General features: G+C 41.3%; 1 protein-coding gene across 3 annotated transcripts in view; it reads left to right on the top strand.

The window, feature by feature from the left end:
- The window catches only part of RFX4 (regulatory factor X4), a 155861-nt gene that overhangs the window by 84115 nt on the left and 49007 nt on the right, over positions 1-22739 (top strand). For all 3 annotated transcript variants that reach the window (XM_059404625.1, XM_059404624.1, XM_059404623.1), the window contains 2 exons: positions 1030-1107; positions 7624-7787. In XM_059404625.1, coding sequence (XP_059260608.1) covers positions 1030-1107; positions 7624-7787 — 242 coding nt within the window. The remainder of the gene's footprint in view (positions 1-1029; positions 1108-7623; positions 7788-22739) is intronic.

Below are 22739 nucleotides of genomic sequence, written 5' to 3'. Positions count from 1 at the left end.
AGGAAGAACCCTTTTAGCTCTAGATTGTGGATCGGTTTTTTAATAGGATTGAGTTGGTGTCCCTGTGTGCTGCAGAGGATGTGGTGAAATCATAGTCCCATAGACAAAGAAGACTTTATAGGGTACCGTGAGTCAGATAGTTTGGGTCATAGGGCATTTGGAGAAAATGCCTGGAAATACATCTCTCACCTCAGTATCTTGACACAGCCCAGTGCACTAGCAAATGCTGAGCGTCTGCTGTCTACGGATCCCCTGGGAGCTGGGACACGCTGTAACTGAGGCATGAATCCTGCTCCCAGGAGTTTCATGGTCAAGGCGGGGAGATGGATGTCCGTGCACAAGTTTACATAAATGAATGCATGTCTGCATTCTGGAGCCAGATGAGTATCTGTAAATGCTTTAAATCTAAGAACTAGTAACTTTTTTCCCCTTAAAGTTGCTTTTTTAAAAATATATCAATAAACTTCCTATATTGTAGCTTTAAAATTCTTGGATAAATAGATCTGGAGATGTTCTTCTACTGAGCAGATTCCAGGAAATTTCTGAATGTCTTTTTGTGATTTTTGGCAAACATCCTTCTTATAAGTATTCATTGGGTTTTAATTCTTCAGTATCTCAGCTGATGAGGAGAATCTAATAACGTCCTACTGAACTCTGTGGTGGGCCAGGGGCCGTGCAAAGCGCTAGATACACGAGTAGGAATAATATGCCATTTAAATTTTCCCAGGGCCCATGGTCTCAGGTGTGGGGACTGGGAGAGAGAGAGAGAAGCCCACGCTTTCCACTGGATCCCAGGGCAGGTGCTCTGCTGGACAGAGACATGTCCAGAAGCACAGAGGAGGGACCCCAGGGCCAGAGAGAACCACAAAGGAAAATCAGACTTACTTGGGTCTTACAGGATGAGTAGGTGTTAAGTGGATTTCATCCCCTCAACAGGGAATAAACGACTTGAAAATTGAAATTCCAAGGGGAGACAGTGGTAATGTCTATTAATTATGCTTTTATTGTTGACCCCCCTTTTCCCCACAGGTCTCTACCTTTATTATGATGTACAGAACACACTGTCAGAGAATACTGGACACTGTAATACGAGCCAACTTCGATGAGGTAGGTCGGTCAAGGTTGAGCCACAGAACACTCTGTATTAAAATATCATGGTAGCAGGAGCTCCTGTTTTGAGAGCCCCTACTGGGTGCCGGGCCTTGGGAAACCCCTGTGGTGCGTCAGCTCCCATCATCTTGCTGGTGATCCCGGGAAGCAGGTGCTGTCCTTACCCCCGTTTCCCACATCTTCTGTGTGGACAGCAGGTGGCATGGCCCGCTCCTTGATCTGACTCGTGCACTGTCGCCTGCCCCACTGGCTTACGAGGAAGACGGTTTCGCAGGGTTACTGTTATCCCCGGTATTATAGGTTCGGAGAGACAGGAGGAAAGCTTTCCTATATTTTGGATTTAATTTTTTCCTGAGGCCCCATTTTCTTTTTATTTTAAAATAGTACAGTTAAGGAATGGAGAGGAAAAACAGGAGAGGATGAAGGACAAGTTACGTAACCAGAGAGACCGTAAAATAAACCTTCTTGCCTAAAATGCCATCCAAGAAAGCCTTCCAGAGGGACAGCCAGAAGCCACTCGTTTCACCGCATAAACCTGAGGCCTTTCTGATTCCAGAAAATGGCTTGAGGCAAAAAAAAAAAAAAAAAAAAAAATCCAAACCCCTCCCCCACCCCACACCTTCTGGCATAGGTGGTGGACATTGAATTAGAGGACGATGCAGGCTCCAGTGGGGCTGTAAAAACCAGGAGCTATTGGTGGATGAGATCCCGGAGACTCCCTGGCGTGGGTTGCAGGGCGGGGGTGTTGGGGGGGCGCTGGGGTGCTCCCTGTGGGAGAGGGGAGGGTACAAGATGGCATGGAGCACAAAGTGCTCTCTCCCGCACATTCTTGTGCCTTTCTGCCCCCATGGCTCACCGCAGTGAGCATTCACTGAGCGCTGCGCTTACCTGTGAGAGGTCACGGACTGTTCACTCAGTAACTGGGGCACAGGTGGTCGCCTGCGAGCTGGCACTGGGCTCATGGGTCCAAAGGAGATGGCAGGGTGCTGGTAGAGAAGGACTCCTGTTCCTGCTCTTGGCTTTTATTCATGAGATGGTTGGAATCTCCCAATTCATTGAGCAGCCATTTAAGCGTGTTCTTTTATTATTTATTTATTTATTTTTTAAAGATTTTATTTATTTATTTGAGAGAGAGACAGTGAGAGAGAGCATGAGCAAGGAGAAGGTCAGAGAGCGAAGCAGACTCCCCATGGAGCTGGGAGCCTGATGTGGGACTCGATCCGGGGACTCCGGGATCATGACCTGAGCTGAAGGCAGCTGTCCAACCAACTGAGCCATCCAGGCGTCCCTAAGTGGGTTCTTTTAAAAAAGAAAGAAAAATCACTGCTTTCTCTCTTGTTGTGGTTTGGCTGTTTATGTCTTACACCCCAAAGGTCACTGAGATGAGAGCAAATAGAGGTTCGTGCTCCGTTCAGACCACACTGGCTTCTGTAGCTAATAACCCCAAGTCTAAATACATTAGAAGTTTATTTCCCACCGCTGTCACGACCCAGCGTGGGCGCTCACAGGGGGCAGGCTGGTTCCTGGGGGTAGTTGAGGGACCCAGGCTCCTGCCACCATGTGGCCACACCCTGCCCTAGAGCCTTGGCGTCCTCATTGTTCAGCCAACAGATGGGGAAAAGGTTACAGGGAAGACCTACCTGTTTCTTAACGTTGTCAGCCTGGAAATAAAAGGCATCATTTTTGCGCATGTTCCATGGGCAGAAGCTGTTCTCTTGGCCCCACCGTGATGTCCTCACTGGGCAGCACTTCTCTCCCACAGAAGAGGAGCTCGGGGAGCTCTAGTGGCCAGCTGTCCCTCTCCACTACAAGTACTAGCCACAGAACTAGAGACAGTGTCCCCTTACATTCGTATGTACTTTACTCATCTCAAAACTCAGGCTCATCCTCTCAATACACTTAATTCCATGCATTAATTCCAGCACTTACTGGGCACTTAACGGGGCCGTGCTCCTGCTGTAGGTCTCAGGAATGGGACAAGAAGTAAGACCCAGCCCACAGGGGGGAAAACGGGAATGCACATCAGGAGTAGGATGCAGAGTATACAGTGAAGGCTGCGGAAACCTTGAGGGGGCCACGTTTCTTGTGGGGAAAGTGCCAGACTCCGAGCCCAGGCTCTGCCGTGAAGGCCGTTCTTGTTTATCCTAGAAATAAAGGTAAAAATATCATCCCTGCCTTTTTAATGCAGTGGGTTCCTGGAAGGTGAAGATGAGACAATGCTTAGCAAAAACCCTTTGTAAACTATACAAGGTCATAGGAATGCTTGTCAGGTATGTCAACCAGAGAGTTATAAGACTGGCTCAAGGACACACATTCGGTTAGGGCCAAAGTCATGGCTACCTCTTTTGTCACCTGACACCTGCAGTCCAATATTCTTCCCATGCCCTTGGCAGGGATATTTGGTGGCTGTTCTTAAAATGGGTAATCAAAGTGTGGTTCGTTCACCCAGCCACAAAAGAATGAAGGGGGTTATTTTCCTTTTGATGGGCATGGCTTTCTCCCATGGCTGAGGAAAGTCATGGGTAAGTGGATGGTAGGTGCATGTGGTACACCTTGACCTTGCAGTTTGCTTCAGGTCTTTAAGATCTTTAAGGGTTGAGGTTATAACTAATGCTGGTATCACATTCTTAAATGATCTTGTTGGCTGACTCACTGTTTGTCTCCTACTGTGTTTGTCTGTCTTGTTTGCTCCTGTATCCACATTACCCATATTCTTAGGCTCTCGGTAAATATTTGTTGGGGAGATGAGAGCATGGATGGATGGGTGGAGAGATGTAAAAGTGCCACGGCCTTGTGGCCCAGTCAGGCAAGTACAGAGAGCCCCAGTCTGCACAGAGGGGACTCCCTGCAAAGCCTTCTCCAAACTACGTTGCATAAAGAGCTGTCAAGTCCAGAGGTCTTGTGTTTGAGTCCAAATCCACTACTTACCAGCCTGTGACCTTGAGCAAAGTACTTAATCCCTCTGAGCCTCTTTTTCTTTGGCCCTAAAATGGAGATGATCATTTTATCTACATGAGAATTCCTGGAAGTGTCTGATTTTGAAATCAGAGCATAAGATATGATAGATATTTTGGTGGCTAATGCTTTGTTGAGATCCTTTCAATGCCGTAGCAACTAAGCACCCCTGACTGGAAGTTATGTGATGTGTTTCCAGAAGGTGCTAGTATATTCAGGATGAAGTAAAGAACAGATATGGAAAAGAAATAGAAAGCCCACATAGGTACTCATAAGGAAATCTTCTCCTGATGCTTCACTGAACCAAGAAGGAAAGAGCTGGGAGTTCAGGGGACTGAAGTAGATAATCCAGAAAACTCGTGCTTTTCCATCCTTTGCCTCTGACGATGTCGCCTCTTACAAGGAATAAGGAAACCTCCCTTTGGACTTGGACTACTCATTTTTATTCCCTTTCTGTTTGTTAGTTCCCTACATGCTACCAGGCATTTTGCCTCCATGATCTTATTGGGTCCTGTACTGGGTAGACGTGATCTCTATTTTACAAAAGCCAACAGGTTTCCTATTTAGGTATTTCTGCGTGAGCTCCAGACTGTTGACTTGACATCCAACTTAATGTGGCCAAATCAGAGTTCTGACTTTGCACCTGAACTTGTGTTTCCCTTCTCAGAATCCCCCCCCCTACCAATGGCTCATGCTGTGAATCTTGATGCTTCTCCTCCCCTTACCCTTCATACCCAGCATCCTAGGAGGTCCTACCTGCTCCCCCTCCTGTGTAACACTCTGCCTGTCCATTTCACACCCAACTTCCAAGTCTAGGCTCTTGAGCTTTCCACTGTTCTCCCTTCTTCCTTTCCTCCTCACTCTGAAGAAAGAGCACCGTAGGACGTTAAATGGCCTAAAATGTGGAGGATGAAAAGGAAGGTTAAAACTGACCCAATACCCGCCTCTCCAAAGGCTGCTCAGGAGACTGAGGACTGATCAGGGCTCCCTGTGCAAGCTGAGCAGGATTAAAACAGACAGATGCCTGCTAAAGACTGATTTTCCACAGATTAGTTTTAACTACACAGCCGCTGGTCTTTTCCAGAATTTCAGCTAGAAATTGACTGCTCACATATTAAAAAAAAAAAAAAAAAAAAAAAAAAAAAAAAAAAAGAGTAGGGCTGCATGCAAGGAAAGCGAAGAAAGACAGATGAATTCAGAATCTAGCAAATCATAGGAATCAACTGGGCAGAGGTTTCTAGGCAGTATTAGAAGGGCAGGCAGGGAGGTCTAGGACCCGGGGACCCTGATGCCCAGGGACAAGCTGGCCTCAGGGAACAGTGGAGGGTCCTCTAGAAAGAAAGCACTTAGCCAAGAGCCCTGACCATCTCTAGGCTCAAGCCAGCCAGCAGTCAGCCACCAGCCATCCCAATGTCAGAGCAAGAGCCTTGACAGGTGAGCAGAGCTGCGGTGGGCATCCTGACTGGGTAACACTCAGAAGCTTAGGCAAGGTATCACAAAGCTTAGGGGAGCCCATGGATTTCTTGGGGCCAGTAGTGGCTGTGTCTACATGATGTAATCACCACTGCCACTAACCTTTAGTAAGTATCTACCATGTGCCAAGCATTAACATAGGTACTTACAGGAATCTTTACCAAAACCTGTGCTGTAAGTGCTACCTTTACTGCCATTTCACAGGTGAGGAAGCTTACCTATCTCTAAGCTGAGAGACAGTACACCCCTGGTTGGTAGTGGGGCCTGGGTTGGAACTCTGGAAGATAGTTTTCGCTCATCTGCATTTTCTGTTTTAAGTTCTAGTCTGCCTGAATACTCTGCAATATTGTCACTGTTATAGAATAAAGGGGATCAGTGATTTAAGTGTCACAGTTTACAAACCTGAACTTCATTCACCACATTGATCATGGTTTTGCTCGATACCATGGGCCCCCTACAAAGCCCGGGGGCGTGCTTTCTCCCCATGCCTTATCCCATTAGCCTTGCACTCAGGCCAGGCCATGGGTGTCAGGGAAGTCTGTCCACAGGAGGCTGATCTCAGGTCACCAGGCTGGAGTCAGAGGTAGCCTGGTCAGAGGAAGGCGAGACCCTACCCCTGAGAGGGGCCTGAAGGACACTGCAAGTCGTGAGGACAGGGGTCATGAAGACAGGGGTCGTGAGGACAGGGGTAGAAAGCTGGGAAGTGAACAGCAGTCCAAGAAGAGCTGTGGGTGTCAGGTATGGGGTAGAAGAGCTGTTACCATGAGAAGAACAAACTAGCCACAAGACTGATCTGTGGAATGATCTGTGGACAGACATGGGCTCCGACTCATCCATTCCCTGACATGCTGTCTGCATTTGGACAAATAAGTTAATGTCTCTGCAAAGTGGGAGCAAGGATTCTCAGCTGTAGTAATACAAGCATTCAGTGAGAGCACCCATGCAAAGTGCCTGGTCTGTCGTAGTGACTTGATAAATAAAACAGATGCCCACAGTAATCCCATCTCCAAAGTAGGAGACGGGGAGGGGAGAGGGAGGGTACCAAATTATCTTTTGCGTTGGATCAGGGTTGATTTAGGAGCCAGGAATGTGGGTAATGCTGCAAGTGGGGGTTTGAGAGAACCCATCTGTGGGGAAAAGAAGGACACATAGTCCAGGAACCAAGCGGAGCCTATGAGAATTCACAAAGATTCAGTCATTTGTTCCCTGTCTTCAAGATGAGACACTCCTCAGTGTTAGCTAAACTCTACATATGTTTTTTTAATTCTAGGTATTTTAATGGTATCAGGTACATTAGTTAACCGTCTCTGCTGTTTCCCTCCACTTCCCTTACCTTGTCCTGCACCCCGGGCCCACACCCCGCTGTCTCCCTGACCTCCAGCTCACATGGGAGAAGATGGAGGTGTACAGGCCCCTGAAGAGTTGTCTGCCTTAGACACGTGCTCTGCCACTTCCTCAGCAATGGCACAGCTAGAGCTCCTGCCATGATGTGGATAACGCTCTCTCTCCAGTGCCGCTTGTATTTCTGTTCTGTGCTAGTGGTTGGGGTGGGAGTGCCCACATGGTTCGTCCACATACTACCATCTAGCATCCCACAGCGGCCACAGCCAACCAGGGCTCTTTGGAGAGATGGAGGAATTTGGATAGGAAGAGGTCCTTGCATTTTCTTCTGGTTTGGGTATGCAAAGTTCAAGATACATTCCAGATACATTCCTTTTAACAGCACCTCACACATCATTCCCTTCTTTTTGAGAACACCCAAGGGCCCCAACAGGCCCAAAGAATAGTGAGCACTGGGGCTCTCAGTTCCTTAATCTTTCCCTGGACCATGGGGAGCCTGAAAGGGGGGGATGGGTTACCGTGCTTGTCCTCTCTGGTAGGACAGACTTGACCCCAGGCTGTGAGGCCAGGTGGTTCTGCAGCTGGAAGCATGCATAGATGGGCAGGGGGAGGATGGGGCTGGGGCTGGGGCCACCCCTGCACAGCAAGGGGGAGCAGACGACCCCCCTGCAGGCTGGTGGGACCCCCGGCTTTGATGGAAGGGCTTCCTAACCTCATGGTTCTCCTTTCTGGGTGTTGATACAGGTTCAAAGTTTCCTTCTGCACTTTTGGCAAGGAATGCCCCCCCACATGCTGCCTGTGCTGGGCTCCTCCACAGTGGTGAACATCGTCGGCGTATGTGACTCCATCCTCTACAAAGCTATCTCGGGGGTGCTGATGCCCACCGTGCTGCAGGCGTTACCTGACAGGTGGGTACGCTTCTTCTTGTGACTCGTCCTTAGCTCGTGCTGTTCCTGCCTCTCTCTCACTGAATGTAATCACGCACTCTCTGGTGCTCTCCCTTGTAAAGACCGCAGACATTGGGCTTTTAAAAATTCAATTTGATTTACAGTTTTTAATATAAATAAAAATTGGAACATTTTGAACCATTTTGTGTGGTTCAAAATTCAAAAGGTATAATGCGGAAATGGTGAAAAGTCTTTCCCTACCAACTCCTGTTCCCTAGGTACCCCAGACTTCTCCATAAAGCATCAAATTGAGTCATTTTCTTGAGCGCGGGATGAGGTTCAGCGGGGTCCATCCAGATCTACTGAGCGCATATAACCAATGCATACATCATATTCTTTTTTTCTTTCCCACTGAAACGGTGATATACTCTATTATACTATTCTGCACTTTGCTTTAAAAAAAAATCATGGAGCTTATGCTGGGGCTTCCTTGCGCCTCCAGATCACTCCCTACCATGCCCCACATTGCCCCCTTCCCCGGGGGCTGGACCAAATGGAGTACCTCACAAGGCTCTGTTTCCCTATCTTCAAGGGAAGACAGCATCCAGGAGGGAGGGAGAAGAGGGAAGTCAGGAGACGGACTCGTCTCTCTCCCTGGGAGGTCACCTCAGGCTGGCCGTGGCCATCCACACGCCCCCACCACCAAACCACCAAATTCAAATTCTCCTGGAGTACCTGTGCTTAGGTTGGAAGCTTGTCCCTTGGACATGGGATGGGTGAGAGCCTGCTGCCCCTTACCCCCCACCCCACAGCAGAGTCTTCATCATGGGCTCCTTTGTGCCTATGGACACCTTCATGACGTGTCCCTTGTAAATAATCTCTCCTATTTTGAGTGGCCTCTGTTTCCTATTAGGACTGTTAGAAAACATTTCACATCAGTCTGTAAAGAGATTTTATTCTTTTTTTGTGCTTGCATACTGTTCCCACTGGACTGGATGTAATCAGTTGTCTTTATGTTTCCAGCCTTGTTTTACTACAAATAATGCTGTGATGGATGCTGTACATTCTTTTTCAGGGGGCAGGGTACATTAGCTTTCCCAGGGCTGCAGCAACTAAGTAGCACAAACTGGGTGGCTTAAAATAACAGACATGACTTCCCTCATGGTTTTGGAGGCCAGCATTCTGGAATCAAGGTGTTGGCAGCATTGGTTCCTTCCAGAGACGTACTCTGTGCCTGTCTCCCAGCCTCTCGCGGTGGCTGGAGTCCTTGGTGTTCCTTGGCTTGTAGATGCTTCCCTCCGGTCTCTGCTTCTGTCTTCACATTGACTCCTGCTCCATGTGTCTCTCTCTGTCGCATAAAGACACTTGTTATCGGATTTAAGGCCTACCCAGCTAATCCGAGATCTCATCTCAAGACCTTTAATTTAATCACACTGCAAATAAGGTCACCTTCACACATTCAGGTGGACATACTGGGGAGTGGGGAGGGGGTACCACTTATCCCACTAGATGACATATGTGTGCAGAATAAGTTCCTATAGGGCTGAATTTCTGGTTCAAAGGAGGTATGATTTAAACTTTTCTCATTCTTTTATTATGAGTGAAGTTGAATATCTGTTCATATCTTTAAGAGCAACTTCTGTTTTCTTTCCTGTGACCGCTCAGTTCTTATCTTCTGATCATTTTTCTATTTGGTGGTTGATGGTTTTCACATTGATTTATAGGAGTTTTGTTTTTTTTTTTTTTTAAGATATTATTTATTTGTTTGAGAAAGAGAGAGAAAGCAAGAGAGATCATGAGCAGGGGAGAAAGGGAGAAACAGGCTCCCTGCTTGGGGAGGGCTCCATCTCAGGACCCTGGGACCATGACTTGAGCCAAAGGCAGACACTTAACTGACTGAGCCACCCAGGCATCCCCAGGAGCTCTTTATTTATTAGGTATAATAACCATTTATCTGTGTTAAGAGTTGCAAATAGTTTCTCATTTTGTTGTCATTGTTTTGTCTTTGCCACCCAGAAATCGATTTATGTAGTTGAATTTATCAGTCCTTGCTTTATGGCTTTTGGATTCGGTATCTTAGCTTTAAAAGTCCTCCCCATTCCAACGATTAAGTAATTTTCCCATGGTTTATCACACTAACTTTATGGTCTCATTCTGTACTTTTGAATTTTTGTTCAATCTGGAACGCATCCTGGGGTAAGATGAGAAGTATGGCTTTGTTTTCTCCTCAGCAGCTCTCCTGTTCTCCCAGCACCGTATGCCAATTATTCCATCTTTTCTTCAGAGTGGAGATGCCCTTTTTTTATATATAGTAAATTTTATATGTATTTGAGGCAGTTTTTGGACCATGCCATTGATACTTCTCTGCATTCATGTTCCACGGTCACTCTGCTTTAGGTTTTGTGCTTTTAAACATATTTAATAGTTAGTAGGACAAGCTCCTCTTACTTACTTTCTTTTTTTAATAATTTAACAATTAAAAATTTTTTTAAATTTTTAAATAATTTTTCATAATTTTTAAAAACTTCCATATGAACTACCTTGTCATCAGTTTGCCTATTTCAATAGCTCATAGATTGCACTTACACATGTATTCTTATTGGGATTACATTACATTTAGAGACCAATTTAGGGAGAATTATGTATTTATGATACTGAGAATTCCTAACAACATGGTTTGCCTTGACATTTATTCTGATCTTCATTTTGTGACTGTAGGAATACTGTAAATGTTTTTCTTTCTTTTTTTTCTTTAAAGATTTTATTTATTTGACAGACAGAGATCACAAGTAGGCAGAGAGGCAGGCAGAGAGAGAGATGGGGAAGCAGGCTCCCTGCTGAGCACAGAGCCTGATGTGGGGCTGGATCCCAGGACCCTGGGACCATGACCTGAGCCCAAGGTAGAGGCTTTAACCCATTGAAGCCACTCAGGTACCCCTGTAAATGTTTTTCATATAAATCTTACACATTTAAAAAATTTATTCTTAGATATTTATCTATTTGTTGCTATTGTGAGTGCAGTCTTCTCCTCTACAGCTCTTGACAGTTGGTGGTTTATGTCTATGAAAGTTATTGATGTGTGTGGTTATATTTGGAGCTGGCTATGCCAAGCTTATCTTGTTGTTGTATTTCTTTTTTCAGATTCTTACATTTTCCATGTTTAGAATCCTATTATCTATAAATGCAAATAGTTTTACTGTTGTTTTTCTAATTTTTATACCTCTCATTTATTTCTCTTACCTAATTACATTGGCTTATGCCTCAAGAACATGTTGAAGTTCTTGACTTTAATGAAAATGCATCTAGTGTTTCTCCATAAAACATTGTGCTGGCTTTTGAATTAAGATTGATAAACTTTATCATGTTAGGGAATGTCTGAATTTTCTTAATTCATTAAACGTTTTGTGAAGGATGTTGTTGAATATTATCCAATGGTTTTCATCATCTATGGAAATTATTACATTATCTGTTTCCTAATACTGAACCATTCTTGCATTCTTAGAATAAACCCCACTTGCTCATAGTATATTTTTTTAATGTGCTACAGGATTTTATTTGTTAATGTTTTATTTAGAGGTTCTGCGTCACAGCCATAGAGTGAGATTGGTCTGCAGTTTTCTTTTTTTTTTTTTTAAAGATTTTATTTATTAATTTGACAGAGAGAAATTACAAGTAGATGGAGAGGCAGGCAGAGAGAGAGAGATAGGGAAGCAAGCTCCCTGCTGAGCAGAGAGCCGGACGCGGGACTCGATCCCAGGACCCTGAGATCATGACCTGAGCCGAAGGCAGAGGCTTAACCCACTGAGCCACCCAGGCACCCTGGTCTGCAATTTTCTTTTCTTTTCTTTTCTTTTTTTTTTTTTTTAAGATTTTATTTATTTATTTGACAGAGAGAAATCACAAGTAGATGGAGAGGCAGGCAGAGAGAGAGAGAGAGGGAAGCAGGCTCCCTGCCGAGCAGAGAGCCCGATGCGGGACTCTATCCCAGGACCCTGAGATCATGACCTGAGCCGAAGGCAGTGGCTTAACCCACTGAGCCACCCAGGCGCCCTGCAATTTTCTTTTTGTGTTTAATCATCATTAGTTGTTGGTATCAATGTTATTCTTGCTTCATAAAAGAAATCTGGAAGCTTCTCCCTACCCCCATTTTTCCTTATGCTCTGACACACTTTAAATAGCATTGAAATTATTTGCTCTTGAAGTCTCTGAAGAATTAATTCCCCTTTGAAGGCATCTGAGTGTGGTGTTTTGTGGGAGTAAGTCTTTGAAATTTTTCTTATTTCTTTTTCCATAGTAATTGGTTAGTTTAGATTTTCTGTCTTCTCGGAGGTAAGTTTTGGTAAATTACATAATATCCACTTCTAGATCTTTAAACTTATTTGCTGAGGGTTGAGCATAGTGGATTTGTAGTCTCATTGAGTGTCCTCTGTGTCTCAATATTTCTGCTTTAATACATTTCAGTTGGTGTACTTGGGCTTTCTGTTGCTTCTCTGTGATTAAGTTACCGGTTTCATTTTTTCTTGGATATATTTATTGGTGCCATTACTCTTTATTTTCTAATACAGCAAGTTATTTAACTCATCCCTTTTACTTTCCTAAGTTTACTCTGTTCTTCATTTATTCAACAAACACTTTATTGAGTGCCCACTACATAGTTTGTTGTTTCATCAGTGACCCAAACCAACTGACGCTTGATTTACTTACTTTCTTTCATCCTTGTTTAACAACATAAATATTTCAGACTTGAGTTTTTCTTTGAGCACTATTTGAGCTGCATCCCATAAGTCTTGATGTGTAATATTTTAACATTGTTATTTCCTAGATATTTTGCAACTTTGGTTTGGAGTTCTTCTTTGCCCTAAAAAATTTTTGAAAGTTCTTAAAAACTTACAGTTGTTAGGAGCTGTTATTTTCTGGCTATGTTATTCATTTTAGCTTTTATTGCCTAGTGATTAATGACTGTTTTCTGAACTGTTTTTTCTTTTGATATTTTATGTGTTTTCTAATACATGGTCAATATTGTGAATCTTGGGAAAATGAAGCACTATCTATCTTCAAAGTGCAGACTTCGACAGATCTGTATCTGGGTCAACATTATTGTTATTTATTCTGTTGTCTTAGTACTGGTCCACTTGGACTGTTACGGACCAAGACAGGTAAATAGGTTTCAGACTTTTTACTAATATGTGCTTAACTCTTTGACCTTGAATCTCCCTTAATTTTTGTTTTTGAATGTTGATGCTATGTTGTATAATGTTTTGATATTTCTAGTTGCCTTCTCTTCAGTGTAATACCTTCAGTATGAATTGCAACATCTTCATTGTAAATTGTACTCCTAGCATTATTTTTTTGGTACACTTAACATTATAAAGTCTAATTCAAAATTTTTTGGCCCAGAATTTAGGTTGTCTGATATTAAGATCATGACCTCTACGTTCTTTTTGTTTTCCTCTGTCTGAATACCTGAATACCCTGTCCATCTTCTTATTTGTGGCCTTTATAACTTACTTATGCGGAACCATTCAGAATTTGTTTTATGGTTCAGTTGACCTTTTCTCTTGCTAGGTAAGTATAGCCCAGTTACATTTCTTGACACAACAGATAATTTGTTCTTAGTTCTATCATTTCATTTTACATAATTACATATATGTTTATAGCTTTTTATTTAATTTTATTAAAAAAATTCAGGCTTATTGAAATATACTTGATATATATCAACATTAGCCATTTTTAGTGTATACAGTTGACCCTTGAACAACACAGGTATTGGGGGTGCCAAACCCCTGTGCAGTTGAAGAAAGTGTATAACTTTCAACTCCCCCAAAACTTAATGACTGATAGCCGACTGTTGACCACAAATCTTACCAATAACATAAACTGGCATAAAACAAAAACACAGATTTTGTATGTTACGTGTATTATATACTGCATTCTTACAATAGAGTAAGCTAGAGAAAAGAAAATGCTGTTAAGAAAATCATGAGGAAGAAAAAATAAATTTACAGTGCAGTATTTATTGAAAAACAATTCCCATATAAGTGTGCTCACACAGTTCACACCCATGTTCAAGTGTCGACTGTACAATCAAGATGTAGTTTCACCACTTTAAAAATGTTCTCATGCCCCTCTTCCTTATCGTTCGGGGTTTGCATGGCATATCCTTTTCCACCCTGTTACCCTGTATCTTCATAAAAAATAGATTTCATGTAGCCAATATAGTAAGCGCTTGATTTTTTATTCAATCTGACAATTTCTACTTCTAGTTGCTATGTCTAGACCTATGCATTTAATATTAATGATTCAGTTCATTTAAAAATTCCTTCTAACTAGTTGTTTTCTTTTTTTTTTTTTAAGATTTTATTTATTTGAGAACAAGCAAGTGAGTGAGCATGATCAAGGGGAGGGGCAGCGGTAAAGGGAGAAGCAGACCCCACTGAGCCAGGAGCCCAACCTGGGCCTCAATCTTAGGACTCCAGGGTCATGACCTGAACCAAAGCAGACGCTTAACTGACGGAGCCATCTGGGCACCCCTCTTTTCTTTTCTTTTCTTTTTTTTTAAGATTTGTTTATTTATTTTTAGAGAGAGAGAGAGAGCGCACAAGTACATGGGGGAAGGTGTACAGAGAGAGAATTTTCTTTGCTTTTTGGGTTTTTTTTTTAAAGATTTTATTTATTTATTTGACAGAGAGAGAGTACAAGGAGGAGATATAGCAGGCTACAGAGGATAAACAGCATGGGGCTTGATCCCAGGACCCTGAGATCATGATCTGAGCCAAAGATAAACACTTAACCAACTGAGTCACCCAGGCAATTCAGAGGGAGGGAATTTTCCAGCAGACTCCCCACTGAGCACAGAGACCCACATGGGGCCCAATCTCACAACCCATGAGATCACGATCCGAGCCAAAACCAAGAGCCGGACGTTCAAACGACTGAGCCACCCAGGCGTCCCCTACTCCCCCTATTATTTTCTATTACTTCCTTCTGTTTTTATCCCATTTTCCTCTCTTTGTGCCTAGTTTTAGGTTAAATTTTTGTATCACTCTATTTTTTCTCCATAATCAAACTGTTCTTTTATACCTGTTACAAAAAAATTTTTAGTGGTTGCCTTCCTTGCTGCCTACCTTCAGATGATATCCTGCTGCTTCCCACGTTGTGTAGGGACCTCACAACAGTCTACCCCAATTCATCCTCTCATTTTTTATGCTGCTGCTGTCACACGTTTTGGATTCGTATATATACTCAAAACTCACATGTGTTGTTACTGTTTTTGCTTTAGATAACTATCCTTTAGACTGGTTAAAGATACAGAAAACAATCTTTAAAATTTACCTTCAGTCTAGTGATTTTTGATCCTTGTTTCTTTACATAAAATCCCAGTTTCTGTGATATATTGTCATATCCCCTGCCTGAAGAATCTTCTAAAACCTCTCGTATTGCCGGTCTGGTGCTAATGAATGATTGTGGCTTTTGTTGGTCCAAAAAAGTCTTTATATCTTTTTCATTTCTGAAAGATACTTTCAGTGGGTGGTGTTCTGGATTCACAAGTTTTCTGTTTTGTTTTGTTTTCAGCACTTTACAGATTTTAATCCGTTTTTTTCTGACTTGCCTGTTTGCACATCTTTTCTACTCGGTATACAGTGTGCCTTCCCCCCCCCCCCCACCCAGCTGCCTTCAAGATTTTCTCTATCTTTGGTTTTTAGCTGTTTGAATATGACATGTCTTGTTGTTTTGTTTTGTTTTGTGTTTAATCCTGCTTGAGATTTTCTCAACTTGGATCTGTGCTTTGATGTATTCCATTATATTTGGAAAACTCCCTGCGGTTATCCTCTGCTCTGTCTCTCTCTCTCTCTCTCTCTCTCTTCCTTCTGTTATTTCAGTTACGTGCATGTCTGACCTTTCCATACTGTTCCACTACTTGGAGGCTCAGTTTTTTGTTTTTTGTTTTTTTTAATTTTATTTATTTATTTGACAGACACAGATCTTAGGTAGATACACAGACACAGATCTTAAGTAGGCGGAGAGTAAGGCAGAGAGAGAGGAGGAAACAGGCTCCCTGCCAAGCAGAGAGCCCGATGCGGGCCTCAATCTCAGGACTCTGGGATCATGACCTAAGCCGAAGGCAGAGGCTTTAACCCACTGAGCCACCCAGGCGCCCTTGGAGGCTCTGTTTAACTTTTTTTTTTTCACTCGTTTTGTGGTTTGGTTTAGGTCATTTTTTATTGGCCTATCTGCAAGCTTACTGACTTTTTTTCTAGTATATGTCAACTTTACTGATGAAGCTGTTGATGGCATTCTTCATCTCTTTTGCCATGTTTTGTTTTTATTTTCATTTCTAACATTTCATTTTTATTATTTCTCTTTCTCCTGAAATTCCTCATCTGTTCATCCTTATTGTTTATCTTCTCCATGGGAGCCTTTGGCATATTAACTATGGTTATTTTAAATTCCTTGTTTGATAGGTTCTTTTGATTGCTTCATCTCTTGAGAGTGGACTCTTTCTCTTTTCAAAATGTTTATTTTTGGAGTGTAGTTGACCTACAGTGTAACATTGGTTTCAGGCATACAGCATCGTGATTGGAAAATTCTATACATTATCAGCGCTCACTGCAATAAGGGTAGTTACCATCTGTCATTATCCAACATTATTATAATATTGACTATATTCTCTGTGCTGTACCTTTCATCCCTGTGACTGACTTGTTTTAAAACTGGGAGTTGGTCTGTCATAATTTCCCTTCGCCTGGTTTGCCCATACTCCCTGTCCCCCTCCCATCAGGCCACCACCAGTTTGTCCTCTGTATTTATGAGGCTGTTGCTGGTTTTTTGTTTGGTCATTTGGTTGGTTTTTAGAATCCACATATAGGTGAACTCCTATGGCATTTGTTTTTTTGGTCTGATTTAGTTCACTTAACATAATACTTCCTAGGTTCACGTATTTTGTTGCAAATGGCAAAATCTCATTCATTTTATGGTGAAGTAATATTCTGTTATGTATCTATGCCACATTTTCTATATCTATTAATTGATGGACACTTGGGCTGCTTCCATATCTTAGCTATTGTAAATATGCTGCAGTGAATATAGGAATGCACATAGCTTTTCAAGTTAGTGTTTTGATTTTGAGTCAACAGCTAGAGTGGAATTACTGAATTGTATGGTATTTCTATTTGGAACTTTCCAAGGAACTTCCATACTGTTTTCCACAGTGATTGGACTAATTTACATTCTCACCAACAGGATGGAGGGTCCCCTTTCCTCCACATCTTCACCAACGCTTAGTAGTTTTTGCCTTTTTTTTTTTTTAAAGATTTTTTATTCATCCATTTGACAGAGAGAGATCACAAGTAGGCAGAGAGGAAAGAGAGAGAGAGAGAGGAGGAAGCAGGCTCCCTGCTGAGCAGAGAGCCCGATGCGGGACTCAGTCCCAGGACCCTGAGATCATGACCCGAGCCGAAGGCAGCCGCTTAACCCACTGAGCCACCCAGGCGCCCCAGTTTTTGCCTTTTCGATACTAGCTACTGTGACTGGTGTGAGGTAACATTTCCCTGGTGATGAGTAATGTTGAACATCTTTTCCTGTGTCTGTTTGCCATCTGTATGTCTTCTTTGAAAAATGTCTGTTCAAGTTCTCTGCTTATTTTTAATTTGATTACCTGTTTTTTGGTGTTGCGTATGTTCTTCATATATTTTGGATGTTAACCCCTTATTGATATATCATTTGCAAATATCTCCTTCCATTCAGTAGGTTGCCTTTTTGTTATGTTGATGGTTTCCTTTACTGTGCAAAATCTTATTTTATAAAAATTATGTTATATATATTATAAAATGTATATTTATATATAGATTTTGTTATATGTATCTATATATAGATACAGATATATAATAGTTTATTTTTGCTTTTGTTTCCCTTGCCTGAGGAGACATGTCCATAAATGCCTAAGACCAGTGTCCAAGAGCTTACTTCCTAGGTTTTCTCTCTCAGGAGTTTTATGGTTTCAGGTCTTATATTTACGTCTTATTTTGAGGGGGTTTGTGGGTGTGCTTTTGTCTTGTTTTCCTAATACCATTTGTTGCAAAGACTGTCTTTTGCCCATTGTATATTCTTGCCTCCTCTGCCATTGATAAATTTACCATATGAGCATGGCTTTATTTCCAACTCTCTATCCTGTTCCAGTGATCTGTATGTCTCATTTTGTCCCAGTGCTTTACTGTTTTGATTACTTTAGCTTTGTAGTTTATCTTAACATCTGGGATTGTGGTGTCTTTGTTCTTTCTCAAGATTGCTTTGGCTATTTGGGGTACTTCGTGTTCCCATATAAATTTTAGGATTATTTGTTCTAGTTCTCTGAAAAATACTGTTGGTATTTTGAAGCAATTGTGTTGATTTTATTGATTGCTTTGGGTATTAGGCCCCTTTTAACAGTATAAGTTCCTCCAATCCATAAGCATGTATTTCTTTATATTAGTTTATGTTGTGCTCTGTTTCTTTCATCAGTGTTTTATAGTTTTCAGAGTACAGGCCTTCTACCTCCTTGGTTAAAATTTATTCCTAGGTATTTTATTCTTTTTGGTGCATGTGTAAATGGGATTGTTCTCTTAGTCTTTTTCTGGGATTTAATTATTAATGTATAGAAATGCAATGGATTTCTTTATATTTATTTTGTATATTTATCCTGTAACCTCACTGAATTCACTTATTATTAGCTCTAATAGTTTTATGGCGGACTCTTTAGGGTTTTCTATATATAGTATCATTTCATCTGCAAATAGGGACAGTTTTACTTCTACTTTACCAGTTTGGATGCCTTTGAATTCTTTCTCTTATCCCATTGCTGTGGCTAGTGAGGATGTCCAGTACTCAATCGAATAAAAGTTGGTGAGAGTGAACATCCTTGTCTTGTTCCTGATTTTAGAGGAATAGCTTTTAGTTTTTCACTATTGAATATGTGTTAGGTGTGGAATGGTCATATATAACCTTTATTATGTCAATGTAAGTTCCCTCTAAACCCACTTTGTTGATAGTTTTTATTATGAACTGATGTTGAATTTTGTCAAATGCTTTTTCTGCATCTATCCATCCTTCATTTTGTTAATGTGATGTATGATTTTGGTTGATTTGTGTTAAATGAACATCTTGGCAATAAATCCCTCTAGATCCTGGTGAACGATCCTTATAGTGTATGGTTGAATACAGTTTGCTAATATTTTGTTGAGGGTTTTTGCATCTGTATTCATCAGGGATATTGACCTGTATTTTTCTTTTTCTGATAGTGTCTTTGGTTTTAATATCAGGGTAATGCTGGCCTTATAGAATGAATTTAGAAGCTTTCCTTTCTCTTCTGTTTTTGGGAAAAGTTTGAGAATAATAAGTAATAACTTTTCTTTGGTTAATGTTCGGTTGAACTCATCTGTAAAACTTTGGACTTTTGTTTATTGAGAGGTTTTTTTTTTTTAATTACTGATCAATTTTGTTACTAGTAATCAGTCTGTTCAGATTTTCTGTTGCTTTCTGGCTCAGGCTGGGAAGGTCATATGTTTCTAGGAATCTGTCCATTTTTCTTATAGGTTTCCAACTTGTTGGTGTATAATTTTTTGTAATAATTTCTCATAATTTTTTTCTGTGATGTCAGTACTTTCACTTCTGATTTTATTGAGTCTTCTTCCTTTGTTCTTGATGAGTCTGACTAACGGTTTATCAATTTTATCTTTTTAAAGAACCTGCTCTTGGTTCCATTGATCTGTTGTTTTATATGTATCTGTTTCATTTATTTCCACTCTGATCTCTATTCCTTCCTTCCTTCTACTGACTTTTGGGGTTTTATTCTTTTTCTAGTTCCTTTAGGTGTAATATTAGATTGTTTGAGATATTCTTTGTTTCTTGAGGTAGACCTGTATCTCTATAAACTTTCCTCTTAGAACTGCTTTTGCTACATCCCAAAGATTTTTGGACCATTGTATTTTCAGTTTCATTTGTCTCTATGTATTTTTAAAAATGTTTTATTTAAATTTCAATTTTGTTAACATATAGTGTATTATTAGTTTCAGGGGTAGAATTTAGTGATTCATCAGTTACGTGTAACGCCTAGTGCTCATTTCATCAAATGCCCTCCTTAATGCCCATCATTTCTTCTTTGATTTCTTCATTGACCCATTGGTTGTTTAGTAGAATTTTGTTTAGCCTCCACATGTTTGTGGTTTTTCCAGTTGGTTTTTTTTTTTTTTTTTTTTTTTTGGAATTGATTTCTGGTTTCATACCATTGTGATCAGAAAAGATGCTTAATAATATTTAAATATTCAATTAACGGAGACTTGTTTTGTGGTCTCACATATGCTCTATCCTGGGGAATATTCCTTTTGAACTTGAAAAGAACATGCATTCTGCTGTTTTTAAATGGAATGTTTTGAATATATCTATTAAGTCCATCTGGTCTAATGTATCATTCAAAGCCACTGTTTCCTTATTGATTTTCTGCCTGGACGATCTACCCATTGATGTAAGTGGGCTGTTAAGTTTCCCTACTATTAATGTGTCACTGTCAACTTCTTCTTTTATGTCTGTTAATATTTGCTTTATGTATTTAGGTACTCCTGTGTTGGGCGCATAGATATTTACAATGGTTTTACTTCTTTTTGGACTGATTCCTTTATGATTATGTAATGCCTTTCTTTGGCTCTTGCTACAGTCTTTATTTTAAAGTCCTTTTTTGTCTGATATAAGTATTGCTACCCATATTTTTTTTTTCTGTTTTCACTCTCATTTTGCATCCCTTCACTTTCAGTCTGTATGTGTCTTAGGTCTGAAGTGAGTTTCTTGTAGGTGGCATAGAGATAGTCTTGTTTCTTTAATCCATTTAGTCATCATCGGTTCTTTTCCTTAATTTTCTGTGTGTCCTGTAATTTTTTATTGACTTCCAAACAGTGGTTAGAGTAGAGACTGGAGTAGAGAGTATTTATGCCTGGAAATAGACACACTTCTTTTCTCCTAGTCTCTTAATGTGAGGAATTGAGTCCGTTGATTTGGGCATTGATTGCTTTGGGGTTTTGTTTTTGCTATGGGTAACCTCAGTGAACTACCAGATTCATATTCTTCTGGGATGCCCTGTGCTCAGGTTGGAAGTTTGTAGAAGGGGTTTTTCTCAATGTTGCTGCTACACTGTTAACATTGGGTCTTCCCTGTTAGGGAAGTAGACCTACTTGTTAGCCTCTTTGGGGCTGAGGTGGAGGTGTGGGGGTCCCCTGCTCTCCTGGCTTAGTCCCAACAAACCCTGTCCACCCTCCCCGTCACACTCCCCCAAGAGAAACCTCTAATAATCTAAGCCTGTGATGATTTCTACCAAGGTTAGAGAGCTTTTTCTTTTTATTTCCCCCACCTGCAATGGGTCTCTTTGTTTGCCCATGGTCAATAGTGTTTCTGTCCTTCCCCTAGCCACTTGAGGCTTCTGTTCCATAAGGGAGAAGGCTGGCTAAGACTTCATGCTTTCCCCCACAGCAGTGGTTGCTCTCCTCCTGCAAAACAGGCACCTCAGAGATAGGCTTTCTCCATTCTCTGTTCTCAGGGACTCTTCTTGAGCACTGGGCACGGTCTGTGGCGATCTTGTGAATAGATGTACATTTCCTTTGCATCCATGGCTCTCAGAGTTCTATACCATCAAGTGAGCTCACACGTTGAATTTAGCAATTTGTTTTAAAAATTGAGCTGAATTCTTTTAACTTAGATGTCCCACTTTCCTCCCTCAGACATAGATGAACCAGTACCCAAGTCCTCCTTTCTTTGGAGGTGATTGTCTTTCTGTGTACTCCAAGCTAAGCAGTTGTGACCTCAGCTATCCAATGGGTTAAAGAACAGTTAGGACTTTGCAAATTATCTGGTTTTCTCTTGTTATGGTGGGAGAGTTGCTCCTTCTAATTTTTCACATTCTAGGTGGAACAGAAACACACCTAGAAAGGCAACAAAGAGTACATCCTGGTGGGACTGTGGTCAAATTTTAATCTCATGCTTTTCTGTATTTTTCTAGTGTTCTAATTAAGACTAGATTATTTTTATAATCCTGTGTATATGCATATATAGCTGATTTCAAAATTTAAATATGCATATAAAAATAAACATACACACATTTTATATCTATATATAAACTACATATATATATATAATACATATATATATATGGACCCCTTTAAGCTTTGAGTTATTCTTTCTTGTGTATTGTTAAAGGGAACTAGATAGTGGCCAAATGTGTATATTTGTTCTGTAGTGGAAAGGTACTTCTGGGGGTGGGGAGACAGGTCAGCAGAAGTATACACACCATTACATGAGGGCTTCATATTCCACTAGTAGTGCTTACTGGGTATTACACACAGGCCAGGCATCCTGGTTTGTTATGAAGCAGTTTGTGGGGTGCTAATGAAATGCTAACCCCTGCTGCCTCTTCTGTAACTGGCTTGTTTTTATAGACATAAAAATTGAAGCTTAGGAGCTGAAATAACTTAAGTCCATCCTCAGTTGCAAATAAATGAAACAGCCACGACTCAGCTGTTCATTCCACATTAAATAGTGTTTATTGATTCCTACAACACGCAGGGTGCTATGCGGAGTCCTGGAGCATCACATTAAAGACGACAAATGTGCTCCCTGCCCTCACTGAGCTCACAGTCTGCCCCAGGAGAACTTTTTTTTTAAAAAAATGACATTGTTAACTTATTTGTATGATTTTGCCAAAGTGATCCTTGACTTGGAAATCCAGCCCCTTTCTCATGAAATCAGGAAGAAAAAGTTACTCCAAAGACAGACTTCATCAGACAGCTAACTTTTCACAATTTTATGTGCTCCTTCATCCCTGAAACTTGTTTGAGTGTCTTCTGAGTGCCTGGCGCTGTGCTTGACCAGGGTAGAAATGAGATATGACTTGCAGGTTCTCACCAGCTGACTAGCTCAGACCCACCCCTTACCTTCTAACTCAGTAAAGCATATTGA

The sequence above is a fragment of the Mustela nigripes genome, chromosome 6 (assembly GCF_022355385.1).
Source record: "Mustela nigripes isolate SB6536 chromosome 6, MUSNIG.SB6536, whole genome shotgun sequence".
NCBI lineage: Eukaryota > Metazoa > Chordata > Mammalia > Carnivora > Mustelidae > Mustela > Mustela nigripes.
Note: the sequence above shows the minus strand (reverse complement) of the source record. Positions and strands in the feature narration are given on the sequence as shown.